We start from the raw sequence: 16593 nt of genomic DNA on the forward strand, positions 1-16593 counted from the left end.
GATACAAAATAAGCAGGTTGGAAGCAGTCCCCGTCCCACAGGAGGCTCACGGACTAAGTAGGAGAGAGAACAGGTATCGAATCCCCATTTTAGAGATGAAGAAACTGAGGCCCAGAGAAGCCGAGTGACTTGCCCAAGATCATACAGCGGACAAGTGGCAGAGCTGGGATTAGAACCCAGGTCTCTGACTCCCAGGCCTGTGCTCTTTCCTCTTGGGCTACGCCGCTTCTCCGTGCTTTAATGTTCTTTGTTCTCTCCACTCACCCCCTTCCCCATCTGTTCCTACCTCAGCTGCACCTGTATGACATCGAGAGCAGCTCCAAGACAATGATCCTGAATTTCTGCTCCTTCGTGCAGTGGGTCCCAGGGAGCGACGTGCTAGTAGCTCAGAACCGGAACAGTCTGTGTGTGTGGTACAACATCGAGGCACCGGAGAGGGTCACTATGTTTCCCCTTAAGGTGTGGCAACTGGGGAATCTCGGGGGTGGAGCAGAAGAACAGTTTGTGTGGTGTGCGTGTGTGCGCAGTGTTTGAACCCCCTCCCTGCCTCCGAGAAGGTTCCCAGTGATCCCACACTTTAGCACCCCTGTGGGGCCGTATGACTGTGGGTTTCCCTACAACTTTCACTAAAACAAGGAGGGAGAGTGACATTTGTGTTGAGCTGTGGGGAATGTCTTTCAGAGCTCCCCTGTCTGGATCCCTGGGACCTGTGTCAGGTAGACAGAAGGCCCCCAAGGCCTCTCTAGAAAACAGGTCCAGACTAACAGATCCCGATGGGGTCCCGACGAGAAACCCTGTGGGCAAATGAGTCAGTTCCAGGCCCTCTCCACTGGCAGTGCCTATCCACTCCGATCCTCCTTGGGAGGCTGATAGAAATCCCAGCTGGGGCCTCAGGACCAAACCCGCCCATCCCAGAGACCTCCAGATCTCCAGGTCCGCTGGGCCGGGCCTCGAGCAGATCTCTGGGAGTGGCTACGTATCTGAACTGGTCTTCCAGGCCCGCTCCCATCTCTGCCTGAGCAGCTGGGGAGGGGCCCGGAGCTTCCTCGGAGCTCGTAGGCGGAGGTTGGCCGTGCTCACGGGCTGCACCACGTGGGGCTCCTGGTAACGGTGGTTCTATTTGACATCCATCCATGTTTCGGTCATTCCATCCCTAATTTTTCATTTTGTAGCCGGACGGGAAATTCTGGTCAACACCATGACGGTTGAGAACTGGGGTGGAGATCTGGGCTGTGGAGGTGGGGCCTTACCTCCAGCAGAGGGGTGCTGCCCCGCTCTCCACGGGGGGCCCTGAACTTGACCTTGTCAAGGGGTGGGGTCCACAGGGTGACATTGTGGCTCTGGAGCGGGGTGAAGGAAAGACGGAAGTACTGGTGGCCGAAGGTGTGACTACCGTGTCCTACACCCTGGATGAGGGGCTTATCGAATTCGGGACAGCCATCGACGACCGCAACTACACCCGGTAAGGACAAGTGGCAGTGGGGAAGTGGGAAAATGGGGGGTGGGGAGCTGGGGGGCTTGGGTTGGGGGAGGGAGGGCCGGTGGCATGGGGAGTGTGGTTAGATTCCCCAGAGAAGGGAGAAGTGACTGAAAGAAAGAGATGGGGTTTGGAGAAAGATTTCTCTCCCCACTTCCCCACCCCACCCCACTCGTGATCCGGATTCCCCTATATCTTCCTCACTTTCTCTGACCCCGTGTACCTTCCTTGGGGTCCTCTTTCCTTAGAGCAGCGGCATTCCTGGAGACCCTGGAGATGTCCTCAGAGACGGAAGCAATGTGGAAAACCCTGAGCAAGCTGGCTCTGGAGGCCAAGCAGCTCCACATCGCAGAGAGGTGAGGCGGGGAAGCCGCTCAGAAGCGAAGAGGAGTGTAAGGACTGGCGGGGAGAGAGGAGGAAGTGCTTGAAAGTTTCCTTTTAGGCCCTTCCTACCTTATTCCTCCATGAGGCCTCCTCTTCTTCAGTCTACTCTGTGCTCCTGATCTTGCACCGGGCACGTTGAGGGCAGAGATGCGTCCACTGAATGGAAAATATGGCAAAGATCACTTCCCCGCTACTCGTGGAAAGGAGTGGGTGCCCTTGGGGTAGGCACAGGGTTGCATATGAGGGAGGGAGGCCTACAGATGCCCTTCGCCATCACATCTCTCCCAACTGCCACTTAGCTAGTTGGGCAACTCTCTAAATGGCAAAAGATTGGGTTACACATTCAAGTGGGGCATCCCCTCGTGAAAGAAGCAGTAGAAGGCACTATTCATTTAAGCATTGAAAAAGCTCCCCAGATGGAGAAGCAGCATGGCCTAGTGGAAAGAGCATGGGTCTGGGAGTCAGAGGCTTTGGGTTCTAATCCCGGCTCTACCGATTGCCTGGTGTGTGATCTTCTGTGCCTCTTTTCCCTCAACTGTAAAATGGGGATTAAATACCTGTTCTCCCTCCTACTTGGACCATGAGCCCCATGAGGGACAGGGACTGTGTTTGACCCAATTAATTGTACCTACCCCCAGCACTTAGAACAGTGTTTGAAACATAGTAAGTGCTTAACAAATACCATTTAAAAAAATTAGTGGGAAAGTGTGCAGACCTTATCGACAATACCCAGATAGATCACGGATATGCCTGGGCAAAGTTCAACGTATGGGTGACTTTATTTTTTAATGGTATTTTTTTAAGGGCTTACTTTGTGCCAGACACTGTGCTATGTGCTGGACTTAATGGCTGTAGCTAATGCTCTTAATCTCGACCCAGTTCCATGTGCGAATGCTGCTCACTCCTGTTGCTCCTGTCCGTCTAGGTGCTTCTCTGCCTTGGGCCACGTAGCAAAGGCACAGTTCCTGCGCAAGACTAACGAGATCGCGGATCGAGTGTCCCAGGAATACGTGAGTGAGGGACAGTCCCCCCCCCGCCTCCCAACTCCTCCTGCCTCTCCCAACTTCCCCAAATTCTCAGCCATCCTTAGTCCCCAACCTCCTAGCATTCTTGTCCCTGAGAATCAGTCAGTCAGACGGGATTATCTGGTGCTTCCTGGGTACTGTGCTAAGCGCTTGGGAGAGTACAGTTTAACTGAGTTGGTAGATATGTTCGCTGCCCACGACAAGCTTACAGTCTAGAGAGGGAGACTAGACGTTAATACGAATAAATAGATTATGGATATGTACCTTAGTGTTGTGAAGCTGAGGAAGGAGGGAGCAAATCTAAATGCTTATTCTCCGTCGGAAGGCCACTTCGGATCTAAAGAGGGAAAAGGGAGAACAGACCAGATATACCAAGAGAAGATTTCCCCAGTCCTCCTGAGCTCAACTCCACTAGACTGTACGCTCACTGTTGGTAGGGAATGTGTCAGTTTATTGTTTGGTAGGGAATGTGACCGTTTGTTATATCGTACTCTCCCAAGCACATCGTACAGTGCTTTGCACACAGTAAGTGCTCAGTAATTACGATCGAGTGAATGACTGAGTGAACAAATTAACTTCTAGACTTACGATCTCATAGTCATTCAGCCCTTCCTGCCTCCCAGCACCCGTTGCTTTTTCCAGAGATCCTTACCCCCATCCTTAGCTCGAGCCCCTCCCCCCACATCTCTCTCTGCAGGGAGGGGAAGGAACTGACTTCTACCAGGTCCGAGCACGTCTGGCAATGCTGGAGAAGAACTACAAGCTAGCGGAGATGATCTTCCTCGAACAGGTAGGGGGGGTGGAATGAAGGAGGAGGAAGAAAGGAGTTCTGGTGACAGAAGAGAGGAGAGATGAACTACAAGAAAAAGGGGGAAGGCAATGGATGGGGGAGATTGAGGTCACGAAGGAATGGCTGGGAAGGAGGAATTAAAAGTATAGGAATGGCCATTTCTTGGTGATCCCATCCAGCCCAGTGTTGTCTCCAGAAGTGGCAACAGCAGGCCTGGAGAAATATATATATTTTTAATGGTATCCGTTAAGCATAAGTACGCTATGTTCCAGGCATGATACTAAGCACTGGCAGAGATACAAGTTAATCAGGTTGGACCTCATCCCTGTCCCACATGGGGCTCCTAGTAATGGTTGTTCTCTTTGACACCCATCCATGTTTAGGATGGACCATCCCCAATTTTCCTCTGGGGTGACCAGAATTGCAAGTTTTTCCTAAGGGCAAAACTGCCCTTTGGTTCGTTTTCTGTCTCCTCCCCTTCTAGACTGTAAGCTCCTTGTGGATGGTAAACGTGTCCACCAATTCTGTCATATTGTACTCTCCCAAGTGCTTAGTACAGTGCTGTGCAGACGGTAAGCGCTCAATAAATATCTCTGATTGTAGTCACTAATGCGGAATGGCTTTCTCACCTATTCCTCCAGGCCCAGGTCCTGTTCATGCCATAGAATTAATTCCAGTGTTATCATGCCTTGTTGTTGATTAAGGTTATGTGGTTAATACCATGTATGCAGGGGCTGTCACAGGGATCAATCCCCTGTTCCTTCCCAGTCAGTCAGTCAGTGTGATATTTATCGAGCCCTTATTGTGTGCAGAGCACTGAATTAAGTACCCTCTAGACTGTAAGCTCGTTGTGGGCAGGGAGCGTGTCTACCGACTCTGTCATATTGTATTCTCCCAAGTGCTTAGTACCATATTCTGCACACAGGACGTGCCCAATAAATATGACTGATTGATTGATTCTTTGATTGATTGGGAGAGTAGTGTATAACAGACTTGATGGACATGTTCCCTGTCCACAATGAGCGTACAGTTTAGAGGAGGAGCTGACGCTCTACAGTCTAGTTTTACAGTCTCAATACACGCGCTGTTGAGATGGATTTCTGAGCGGGGGTGCTCCTTTCTCCCCGTGGTCTGTTCCTTACCCTCCTTCTCCCTCCTTCTCCTCCAGAATGCCGTAGAGGAAGCCATGGCCATGTATCAGGAACTGCATCGCTGGGACGACTGTATTGCTGTGGCTGAGGCAAAGGTATTGGCTCCACCCTTCCCAGAACTCCTCCGAGTGAACTCCCCCCTTTCCTTCCCACCCATGTAGTCTCTCCCAGAGCTCAGTAGAGTACCTAAGCACAGTAAGCACTTAAGAAATACTACAATTTCTACTTTACTCCTTCCACCACCACCCCACCCTCATTATTATCTTCAACAGGAGCATTTAAGCGTTGCCTATTTTGAGTATTGAAGGCCCATCACCTCCAAGAGGCCTTCCCTGACTAAACCCTCAATTTCTCTACTCCCTCTACCTTCCATGTCGCCCTGATTTGCTCCCTCTATTCATACCCTCCCTCAGCCCCAAAACACCTGCATACATATCCGTAATTTATTTATTTATATTTATTCACGTCTGTCTCCCCCTCTAGCCTGTAAGCTCATCGTGGGCTGGGAATGTGTCTACCAACTCAGTTGCGTTTATACTCTCCCAAGGCTTTTGCATGCAGTAAGGGCTCAATAAATCCAGCTGTTTGATCGATCGATCGAGTGAGGCAGATACTTGATGCTTAGGGAATCCCTGCTTACAAAAGATAGTCTTTTGTTTATAATCTATTGAGGGAGACCAAGCGAATAAAAAAATGACAAGTGTAGAATAAGAATCCTCCTCCTTTTAGAACATTCCTTCCTTTCTGGGACAGAAGACCAGGAGGGCAGAACTGGGAGCTGGTGGGGTGGGGGAGGGCGAGAATCAAGAGAGCTGGTGATAGGGTGCAGTTGCTGTTACACGGTGGGGACTAGGGGCAGGGGGAAAAAAAATCCCCCCTGAATCAACAGTGGTCGAATTTCTACCTTGTGCCACCCACATTTACTACAGTCCCCCCTTATTTTCATCTCTAGGGCCACCCTGCCTTGGAGAAGTTGCGCCGGGGCTATTACAAGTGGCTGATGGAAACGCAGCAAGAAGAACAGGCGGGGGAACTGCAGGAGAGCCAGGGGGACGGGCTGGCAGCCGTTAGCCTCTACCTCAAGGCCGGGCTCCCGGCCAAAGCTGCCCGACTGGCACTGGCCCACGAGGAACTACTGGCCAATACCGAGCTGGTGGGACACATCACCTCGGCCCTCATCAAGGGGGAGCTGTATGAACGGGTGAGCCTAACTGCGTAATTCCCCTCAGCCCCTTAGCCCCCACCGCACCAAACTGATGGGGCAGTGGACTTCTCCCCTCACGAAGGAGTTGCATGATGATGGAAGCCGCGTTTGACCCCCAGCTCCCATAGCCGCTGCTTCCCGAGAAGTAGATAGAACACGGGCCCGAGAGTCAGAGGACCTAGGTCCTAATCCCAGCTTCACCACTTGCCTACTGTGTGACCTTAACTAAGTCACTTAACTTCCCTGGGCCTCAGCTTCCTCATCTGTAAAATGGGGATTTGATATCTGTCCTCCGTCCCCCCAGACGGTGACCCTCAAGCAGGACAGACTTTGTCCTCCTGGATCATCTCATCTCAACCCTAGTGCGTAGTTCAGTGCGTGGCACACGGTAGATGCTTAACAAGTACCACGATTATTGTTATTATTACTGTTATTATCACTCTTTTGATATTAGTGTGAGCCGGGGCGCCCAGCTAAGACTATATGGATTTGGGGTGTGGAGCTGGACAAGGTTGCAGAGGGGAGAGAGAGATTATACTAGCAGGGCGGTCAGTCTTGACTTTCTGATTAGGCGGGGCTCCCTGCCCTGACATTGCATGTGCACACAGGCAGGAGATCTGTTTGAGAAGATCCGGAATCCCCAAAGAGCCCTCGAGTGCTACTGTAAGGGCAGCGCTTTCATGAAAGGTACCAGCCGTCATTCCCAACCCCAGCCTCACCCTGGAGACCCCTTTCCCCAGTGTGGAACCTTCCTTCCTTCCTTTCCCTCCCAGCCTGGTCTCTCTTCCACTTCCTCTTCGCTCTCTTTGGTCAGTCAGTCTTATTTATCGAGTGCTTAGTGTGCGCAGAGCACTGTACTAAGCTTGAGAGAGACCAGTTTAACAACATAACAGACACATTCCCTGGCCACAGTGAGCTTTCGGTCTGGAGGGGGAGACCGACATTACTGTAGATAAATAAGGTGACAATATGTACCTCAGTGCTGTGGGGCTGGGAGGGGGGCATGAATAAAGGGAGCAAGTCAGGGCGATGCAGAAGGGAGGGGGAAAGGAGGGAAGGAGGGCTTAGTTGGGAGAGTAATTGTCGCATATGAAGAGGAAGAGCTTTCCAGGTCAGAGGCAGGACGTGGGCAAGAGGTCGGCGGCGAGATAGGTGAGATCGAGGTACAGTGAGAAGGTTGGCGTTAGATTTCCCCTGCCTGTCCACTTCTGCCTGTCCATTTCTGCCTACATTTTCCATCACTCCACCCCATTCCCCATGCTGCTCCACCCCCTCTTCCTCCCATCCGGGACCTCCCTGCCCATCAGTTTCACCAAACCAGGTCCCTCCTACAAAGCCCCCTCCTTCCTTCCACAAGCCCCCAGGAGAGTGCTCTGTCTCCAGCGGGTGTTCAAAAAACGCCGTGAAGACTGAGACCGAGAACAGAGGCTGAATTCTGAGCTGGGTTCTTTTCTGTGGCCGACAGCGGTGGAGCTGGCCCGGGTGACGTTCCCAGCTGAGGTGGTGCGGTTGGAGGAAGGATGGGGGGACCACCTGGTGCAGCAGAAGCAACTCGACGCCGCCATCAACCACTACATCGAAGCCAGGTACGAAGGGTCCTGACGCTGCGCGGGGCTGACCCGGGGACAGAGCCCAGGACCAGAACCTAAGAGCGGGTGCATCTAGTGGCAGCATGGCCCATCCGGGGTAAAATTCCACCTCCACTACCGGCAACGGAACTCTTGGAGAAAATGTGTCCTTGTCGTGCTCCTCATATCCATCCCGTTGGTTGGGGATGAATTACTGAAATTCTTCAAGTTTTCCCTCTGCACCCCTAACTCTCCCTTTAGTCAGTCATCGTGAACCTCTCGTCCATGAATTTCTCCACACCCTTCTGATGTCTTCGGCCTGAACAACTTCCCAGGATAATGTTTACTCCCCTCTGTGTGAAGATGTGTTTCTTTTGTTTGTACCTACACTCTTTCAGCTTCGGCGGTAAACCTATGCCTTACTGTCGTTTTGAGGCATAAGAGTTGAAAGAGGAATAAGGGCCTGGAAGCAGAAGGGGAAATGAGGGAGTGTGAGTGGGTGTGGGTGGAATTCCCTCTCTCCAGTCAGGCTCTTTTTTGCCCCATGTCCTCTCTTCCTCATGACTCTTGACTCTTGCCCTTGGACTCTCAGAAATGTTGTCGCTCCCCCCGTAGCCCCTCCCCACATCAGGGAAGCAGCGTGGTGGCCTAACGGAAGCAGTCCGATACTTGGAGTCAGGAGAGCCAGGTTCTAGTCCCAACTCCGCCACTGGCCTGCCATGTGACTTCAGACAAATCATTAATTTCTCTGGGCCTTAGGTTCCTCATCCATAAAATGGGGATTAAGTACCTTTTCTTCCTCTCCCATGTGGAACGGGGACTGGGTCTGACTGGATTGGAGTGCATCTCCTCTGGTGTTTAACACAATACTTAATGGTGATCACAATTCTTTTTTTTTTTATGGTGTCCGTGAAGCACTTACTACACGTCAAGCACTTTACTAAGTGCTGGGATTCATATGAGTTAATCGGGCCGGATGCAGTCCCTGTCCCACATGGGACTCCCAGGTTAAGCAGGAGGGAGGACAGGTATCAAATCCCCATCTTGCAGCGCAGAGAAGGGAAGTGACTTGCCCAAGGTCACACCACTCTGGCTCCCAGGCCCGCGTTTTATCCACTGGGCCTTATATCGGTATCTCTTCCCCCCTCCCGCCCCCCGACACGCACCAGGTGCTCCATCAAGGCGATCGAGGCCGCCCTGGGTGCCCGACAGTGGAAGAAGGCTGTTTATATCCTGGATCTGCAGGACCAGAGCACAGCTGCCAAGTACTATCCCCGTATAGCCCAGCACTATGCATCCCTGCAGGAGTTTGAGGTGAGAAATGATTCCCTCATAGGAAGGAGTGTTCCAGTCCATAAAAAATAGCTAGAATGATGCCTGTCAACCATCAACCCACTAGGAAGTCCAGATGGGAAGACTGTCCCTCCAGGAGTGGTCAGTAAGAGCTACAACCAAATGAAAGCTGAGATGAACGTTCAGTAGTGTGAAGAGGTACAATCCTTCCCCTTGCCTAACAACCTCTCCATCCCTCCGTCCCTCCCTCCCTCCCTCAGATGGCAGAGGCGCTGTTCATCAAGGGAGACCGAACAAAGGATGCCATCGACATGTACACTCAGGCCGGACGCTGGGAGCAAGCATATAAGGTGGGATCGAGGAGGGAGCCGGTGAGGTATTCCGGTAGTCGTGGACTGCGTTTGCCTGTTGATTCTTGTTCTGGGTTCTGTCTCCTCGATGAGATTGTAAACTCCTTGAGGGAAGGGCCAGATTCAGGGCTGCTGGGGCAGAACCATGTAGGGGAGCTTTCAAGGGTGGGGATTTTAGGGAGCGGAAGTTCTTCCGCCACTTTCCTACCTGTCTCCAAGGTGAGGCCACACTGAGCCGACTAGCTCTGAGCCCCCTTGAGCGGCACCTCTTTGTCTTTCATTCAACAGTATTTATTGAGCGCTTACTATGTGCAGAGCACTGTAATAAGCACTTGGAATGTACAAATCGAGCAAATTTGTACAACTTTGTACAAATGTAGGAATTTGTCTTGGAGCAGGGAGAGCGGGGCGTGGTGAGGAGAAGAGCCTCCCACTCCGTGAACACCTTGGCCCACAGCTACCGACAGTATCCACCAGCCAGGGTCCCTGGAGATGAGTCATTCCATTCTAACAGGGTAAACGCAGGGATAACGCTTGGAGAACGGTAGACCACGCCTGTTCTTCTATACGTCCGCCTAGCGTACTCCGCTCAGCAAACAGTCGCTGCTGATGATGGTGTTGATGATGCCGTAGCCACTGTCACCAGGTCACTGCAGTTGCCGGACATCGGGTAGCATCCGGGGAGGCTTCTGGGCTGGGATTGGGGCAGCCTCCTAATCCTGACTGCCAGGGGAGGAAGGACTGCAGTCAATCTATCAGTGGTATCTATTGTGCCCTTGACGTCTAAAGAGCGTTGTACTGAGCACTTGGGAGAGTACAGAGCAACAGAGTTGGTAGACTTATTCCCGGCCCACAAAGAGTTTACAAACTGGAGGGATAGACATGCATTGAAATAAATTACAGAGAGGAAAACGTTGTAGAGTACGAGGATATGAGCTCCCTCATGTCACTGCTGTGGCCCTTAGTTTCTTTAGTCGTGAATTGACCTGTGGGGTCCTGGAACGACAGGAAGACCCCGCTCTGCTCGCCCTCCCCACCCAATTTCTCTGGGGTCTGCCGGGCTCTGCAGTCTTAAGGCAGCAGCAGGATTTCTCCAGTCTGACTTGGTTGTTGAGGAGACCGGCGTGGCGAAAGTCAGGGGAAGGCACTGAAATTCAGAGGACCTGGATGCTAATCCCGGCTCAGCCCCTTGCTTGCCGGACCTCAATTTCCTCAACTCAAAAATGGGGATTCAATACCTCCTACTTAGATTGTGAGCCCCAAGTGGGATAGGGAATGTGTGCCACCTGATATCTACCCCAGCGCTTAGAACAGTGTTGAACACATAGTGCTTAACAAATGCCCTAATTTTATTAGTTATTATATTATTATATTATTGGCCAAGTCACTTAACTCCTCTGTGCCTCAGTGACCTCATCTGTAAAATGGGGATTAAGACTGTGAGCCCCACGTGGGACCACCTGATTACCTTTATCTACCCCAGCTTAGAACAGTATTTGGCACACAGTAAGCACGTAATGAATACCATCCTAATTATTATTTTTTTGCAAAAGTAGCCGCAAAGGCTTTACCTCCTCCTCCTGGCTTTACCCATTGAGGGTGCAAGGGGCTACCTACCTCCTGCTGTGTATGTCACTCCCCAATCCCTAAGTGGCATTAATGGGGTCAGCGAGGCTCTAATCGGCCTTGTATGTCTGGTTAGCTGGCGACCAAGTGCATGAGGCCAGAGGATGTGTCCGTGCTGTATATCACCCAGGCCCAGGAGATGGAGAAGCAGGGCAAGTTGAGAGAGGCGGAAAGGTAAGTTCCTGGGGCAGGGAGGGAGAAGGGGAAAGTGCTAAAGGAGGAGGAGACACGTGGTGTCTGGAGATGAGGATTCCTTCTCCTTCACCCCACCCATCTGTCTCCTCTCGCCGAATGGAGTAGGCAGGGACGGGCCATGTGATGGGAGTGCGGGGAAGAGCTCAGGTTGGGAGTGGAGATGCTCCAAGCCCCAGGGTGCCTCGGGGGTCCCCCGCCCGCCCCCCCAGACCCATTGCCCTGGAGGGCAGAATGGGACCAACCCTCCAGGCCGTAGATTGGAGGAGGCAGACCTTCTGGCCGGGCAGGTGGATCTGAGGTCACGCCCCTGCCGCCAGACTGTACGTGACGGTGGACGAGCCAGATCTGGCCATCACCATGTTCAAAAAGCACAGACTGTACGACGACATGATCCGCCTGGTGGGGAAGCACCACCCGGACCTGCTGAGCGACACCCACCAGCACCTGGCCAAGGTGAGTCGGGCCCACCACCTCCTGCCGCGTTCCCGTCCCCCAGTCGGTAGCCTCCGTTTCGGCTACCCCTGACCTGACCCTCTTCGCCCAGGAGCTGGAGGCCGAGGGTCACCTGCAGGAAGCCGAGTATCACTACCTGGAGGCTCAGGAGTGGAAGGCAACGGTGAATATGTACCGGGCCAATGGACTTTGGGAAGAAGCCTTCCGGGTAAGGATTCCAGTCACCTGCCTTTTACTCCTTTCCCTCCGCCCCCTGCCCCCAGCAGGTATCCGGGGGGCATCTCTGATCCCCGAAGCAGGCTCTGTGACCTGCAGTGACAGGTCGGGGGCTACAAGTCAGGTGATCCTTGGCCCTGGGGATTTGGGGCTGGTAGTCACTGGGCCTCTCTGCGCCCTTTCAGGTGGCTAAGACCTACGGAGGGGCAGTCGCTCACAAGCACGTGGCCTTTCTGTGGGCCAAAAGCCTAGGAGGGGAGGCCGCCGTGCGGCTTCTCAACAAGCTGGGACTCCTGGAGACTGTGGTGGACCATGCCGTTGAGAACTGGTGAGCCCCAAGCCCTGGTCCTCGCCTGGGGTGGGGGGAGTGGGGGTGGCCTTCCCTGGAGCAGCTGTCCCAAGACCCCAGCAACGAGGAAGAGCCCCCCGGGAGAACAGAGCAAAGGGATGGACTATTTCGGCTCCTGCCTCAGATCTCTTTGATCCCACTGGAGCTCTTCAGAGAGCCTCGCACCAGTAATAGCAGGCTGCAGCTAGGACAGGGTGAAGGACGCAGTGGCCTAGAGAAGCCAGAGACACCTCTCCATCCCTCCGACATTATTATTATTATTATTATTATGGATAATATTAAGTGCTTACTATGTGACAAGCACTGTACTAAACACTGGAGTAGATTCAAGATAATCAGGTCTCATCTGGGGCTCCCAGTCTAAGCAGGAGGGAGAACAGGCATTGAATCACCATTTTGCAGATGAGGAAACTGAGCCACAGAGAAGTTAAAGTTATTTTCCCGAGGTCACACAGCAGGTGAGCAGCGGGGCCAGGATTAGAATCCGGGTCCTTCTGACTCCCTGGCCTGTGCTTTTTCCACTAGACCCCGCTGACTTCTCTGCCAACCTTTCAGGGAGGAGATTTGTAGGAAGGCAGGAGGAGGAGGCCGGTGGCCAGCCTTTGGAATGTGCTCTAGGATCCCTTTTCCGGAATCAGGTGCAGGCCTGGTTGCTCCTGCATCTTGGAAATCCATTTCTTTTTTTCATGGTATTTCATAAACGCTTACTATGTGCCAGGCACTTTATTGAGCCCTAGGGTAGATACAGGCTAATTAGGTTGGACACAGTCAATGTCCCACATGGGGCTCACAGTCTTATTCCCCATTTTACAGATGAGGTAACTGAGGCAAAGAGAAGTTACTTTTCCAAGGTCTCGCAGCAGACACGTGGCAGAATCGGGATTAGAACCCAGGTCCTTCTGACTCCCAGGCCTGTGCTCCGTCCAATAGGCCATGCTATTTCTCCATTGAATCAATAGGATCATTGAATCATTAAATCTAAATAGAGAAGCAGCGTGGCCTTGTAGGCAGAGCAAGGACCTGGGAGCCCGAGGACCTGGGTTCTAGTTCCAGCTCCACCACATAACCTGCTGTGTCACTTGGGGCAAGTCGCTTCACTTCTCTGGGCCTCGGTTTTCTCGTCTGTAAAATGGGGATTTAACACTTGTTCTTCCTACTTAGACTGTGAACCTCATGCGGGACAGGGGTTGTATCTGGCCACACTAACTTGTATCTACCCCAGCGCTTGACACAGAATAAACACTTAACAAATACCCCCTTAAAAGAAACCCAGAAAAAAAAAAAAGAACCACCATCTCCATTAAGTACTCCTATGGGACAGGGACTGAGCCTGACCTGATTATCTTATTTCAACCCCAGCTCTTAGCAAATAGTGAGCGCTAAACAAATCCCAAAACTATCATTTATTATTATTAGTCATAAGGAAGATAGAAAAGGAACAGCCAAGGTTAATTGAATGATCAAAGGGCTGGAACAGCTCTCTGTAAAAGAGACCGAAAAGACTAGTACTTCCGAATCCAGAAAGATGAAGGCCGAAAGATGACATGATTGAAATCTCCAGAATTATGTAGCGGAGGAGGCAGGGCAAACACAGAGTAATTGTTCACCGAAGGGCACCCATTAAAGCCAGACAGTAATAGGTTTAAATAAACAAACACGTCTCCACAGGGTAGAGTCTCATCACTACAAAAATGTTGTCCATCTTTGTCTCTGGCAAATATTAAAAAAAAAAATTGAGAACTGGGACAGGAAGGAAGCCAGAGGTTACAGGGTAAGGGTGAGAGGTTTTTTGGAGCCGGGCAGTCACTATGCATTTGCTAAAGAATTCTTAGAACAGTACTATGGAAAAAACCCTGTCCTGGAAACGTATTAAAGATTAAGCAAGTGGGTTTCAATATTATTATTATTATTATTTCAATCTATGAATTCTGAATGAGGAGGTGATCCCTCCCCAGACGATAAGGGACGGGAGTTTTGTCCCAACTCACCTCATAATAAAAGCCAGTTCCATCTTCCTTTCACCAGAAAAAGTTTCATTTGAAACCTGTCATAAAAAATTCCAGATTGATCTCGTAGCTGGAAGGAATGGGAACATGGTTTTTTAAGTGCATTTATATATGTTTGTGAGAGAGATGGTGAGCGCAGGCCTTCTGGCTTTGGCTGTTTCTCACAACCCATCTGATAGGAACAGAGGGTGGGGTCAGTGACGCTGCTGATAAACTGGGGCAAGGAGGAATAGAGCTCTTAGCCTCAGGGAGAAAGCAAAGTGGGTGGGGCCAGACCAGGCCTGCATTAAGCCAATAACTTTCAAACTTGATTCCTGGAGTTTGACCCTGTTGCCTCTAATGGCAAATGGAGCTTTCGTCTGCAGAGTTATTCAGAGGAGGACCCGATCAGCCAGATGGCTGGGAGGTTTAACTCTGTTATATTGTACTCTCCCAAGCGCTTAGCACACAGCAAGCGCTCAAAAAACACGTTTGATCGATTCATTCTGGGTGGCATTTCTCAATAGTATAGGTAAGACATCCGGACGGTGAGATGGAGGTCCCTACCTAATTCATTCATTCCGCCATATTTATTGAGCAGTCACTGTGTGCAGAACACTGTACTAAGCTCTTGGGAGAATACAGTACAACAGTAAACAGATGCATTCCCTGCCCACGACGAGCTTACTGTCTAGAGGGGAAACAGACATTAATATAAATTAATGACAGATAGGGACATAAGTGCGCTGGGGTTCTCTCTTAGCCCAGGGGATTACAGAACCATGGTGGGAAAAAGATCCACAGGTCAGGAAACAGAAAGCGGGGCCAGGAGTGGGGAGGAGAGCGGAGAAGGAGAGAGTTGAATAGGGTTGGAGAGCCCCTGGAAGTCAAAAAGACCCCAGACAGAGATCAGGAAAAAATGAAAGGACACGGAGCCAAAGGTGAAAAGTGGGAGGCTTTTGGGATGGGAGGCAGGGAGGGAGCGACGCAAGCCCCACAGCCTTAGGTGGAGAAGCAGTGTGGCTTAATGGGTAGATCGTGGGCCTGGGAGTCAGAAGGACCTGCAATCCAATCCCGGCTCTGCCACTTGTCTGCTGTGGGACCGCCACTTAATAGAAATTAAGGGAATGTGTCTGTCTCAGTTACCTCATCTGGAAAGTGGGAATCAAGACCGTGGGCCCCATGTGGGACATGGCCCGCATCTGAGCTGATCAGCCTGCGGCCAGTACGGCGCCTGGCACCTAGTAAGCGCCCAACAAATACCATTAAAAGAAATCAGGGGTCAGAAGGCTATCTGGGGGAGGAATGGGAAAGAGGGGAGGGAGAGTCAGAAGAGCTGCAGGTGTCAGCAGGGTCCCTGGTCCGTTAGCAGGAGGCTGCGGGGGTAATAATAATAATAACAATTATAATAAAAATGGCATTTGTTAAGCGCTTTTGATAATAATAATTGGGATATTTGTTAAATATTTACTATGTGTCAAGCACCTCTAGACTGTAAGCTCCTAGCGGACAGGAAAAGTCTCTAGCAACTCTGTTGTATTCTAGTCTCTCAGTCGCTTGGTAGAGTACTCTGTGCACAGAAGGTGCCCAGTAAATACCATTTATTGATTGATGAAGCACTGTACTAAGCGCTAGGGTCGTTAGAAGATGACCAGATCAGATGCGGACTCTGTCCCACCTGGAGCCCCAATCTAAGTAGGAGGCAGAACAGATATTCGACCCCATATTTTACAGAGGAGGAAACCGAGACACAGAGAGGGTAAGTGACTTGCCCAAGGTCTCACAGCGGGCAAGTGGCAGAGCCAGAATAGAACCCAGGTCCTCTGACTTGTGGGTCTGTGCCCTTAGCTTTAAACTCCATAGTCTAAAATGTTTATTTAACTCCATACGGCACTCTATGGAGTTACCAATGAAAACCCTGGAAAATGAGCTGCCTGTGGAGTTCAACAGGATAAGCTTCAATCAATCCATCAGAGTATTTATTGAGCATCTACTGTGTGCTGAGCACTGTTGCTGAGCACTGTACCGAGCACTTGGGAGATTCCTGACTCCGAGGAAATTACAACCTAGGGGAGGAGGCAGACACGAAAATCAGTTCCGGAGAGGAGGAAATAATAAAGTATAATGAAACACTAACTGCCTACTGGTTGTTGTAAGTGTCCATGTGCCTTGGTGGCATGGAAATGCTGAGCAGCGGTTGGGGAGAATAGAAGTCAATCAGGGAAGGCCTCCTGGAGGAGATGTGATTTCAGAAGAGCTCTGAAGTTATAGAAAGCAGTAGTCTGCCCTATGTGAAGCAGGAGGAGGTTCCAGGCAGAAGGGAGGGTATGAGTGAAAAGTTAAGACTGTGAACCTCAAGTGGGACAGGGACTGTGTCCAACCTGATTACCTTGTATCTATTCCAGCACTTGGAACAGTGCTTGGCACATAATTAAGCACTTAAATACCACAGTAATAATAATTATTATTAAGTTGGCAGAGGGAGACATAAGAAGGAGGCACAGTAAGTATGAGTTTGAGAGCTTAG

At 51.1% G+C, this 16593-nt stretch overlaps 1 protein-coding gene across 1 annotated transcript in view; it reads left to right on the forward strand.

Annotated features, from left to right (window-relative positions):
- The window catches only part of IFT172 (intraflagellar transport 172), a 38314-nt gene that overhangs the window by 12905 nt on the left and 8816 nt on the right, over nucleotides 1-16593 (forward strand). The window contains exons 16-30 of the mRNA XM_029071485.2: nucleotides 292-459; nucleotides 1326-1462; nucleotides 1726-1833; nucleotides 2787-2871; nucleotides 3584-3676; nucleotides 4845-4922; nucleotides 5780-6028; nucleotides 6640-6718; nucleotides 7497-7617; nucleotides 8769-8913; nucleotides 9153-9242; nucleotides 10945-11042; nucleotides 11381-11516; nucleotides 11608-11724; nucleotides 11918-12060. Of these exons, the coding sequence (XP_028927318.1) occupies nucleotides 292-459; nucleotides 1326-1462; nucleotides 1726-1833; nucleotides 2787-2871; nucleotides 3584-3676; nucleotides 4845-4922; nucleotides 5780-6028; nucleotides 6640-6718; nucleotides 7497-7617; nucleotides 8769-8913; nucleotides 9153-9242; nucleotides 10945-11042; nucleotides 11381-11516; nucleotides 11608-11724; nucleotides 11918-12060 (1847 nt within the window). The remainder of the gene's footprint in view (nucleotides 1-291; nucleotides 460-1325; nucleotides 1463-1725; nucleotides 1834-2786; nucleotides 2872-3583; nucleotides 3677-4844; nucleotides 4923-5779; nucleotides 6029-6639; nucleotides 6719-7496; nucleotides 7618-8768; nucleotides 8914-9152; nucleotides 9243-10944; nucleotides 11043-11380; nucleotides 11517-11607; nucleotides 11725-11917; nucleotides 12061-16593) is intronic.

Source organism: Ornithorhynchus anatinus, chromosome 9 (genome assembly GCF_004115215.2).
Source record: "Ornithorhynchus anatinus isolate Pmale09 chromosome 9, mOrnAna1.pri.v4, whole genome shotgun sequence".
NCBI classification, from domain to species: Eukaryota; Metazoa; Chordata; class Mammalia; order Monotremata; family Ornithorhynchidae; genus Ornithorhynchus; species Ornithorhynchus anatinus.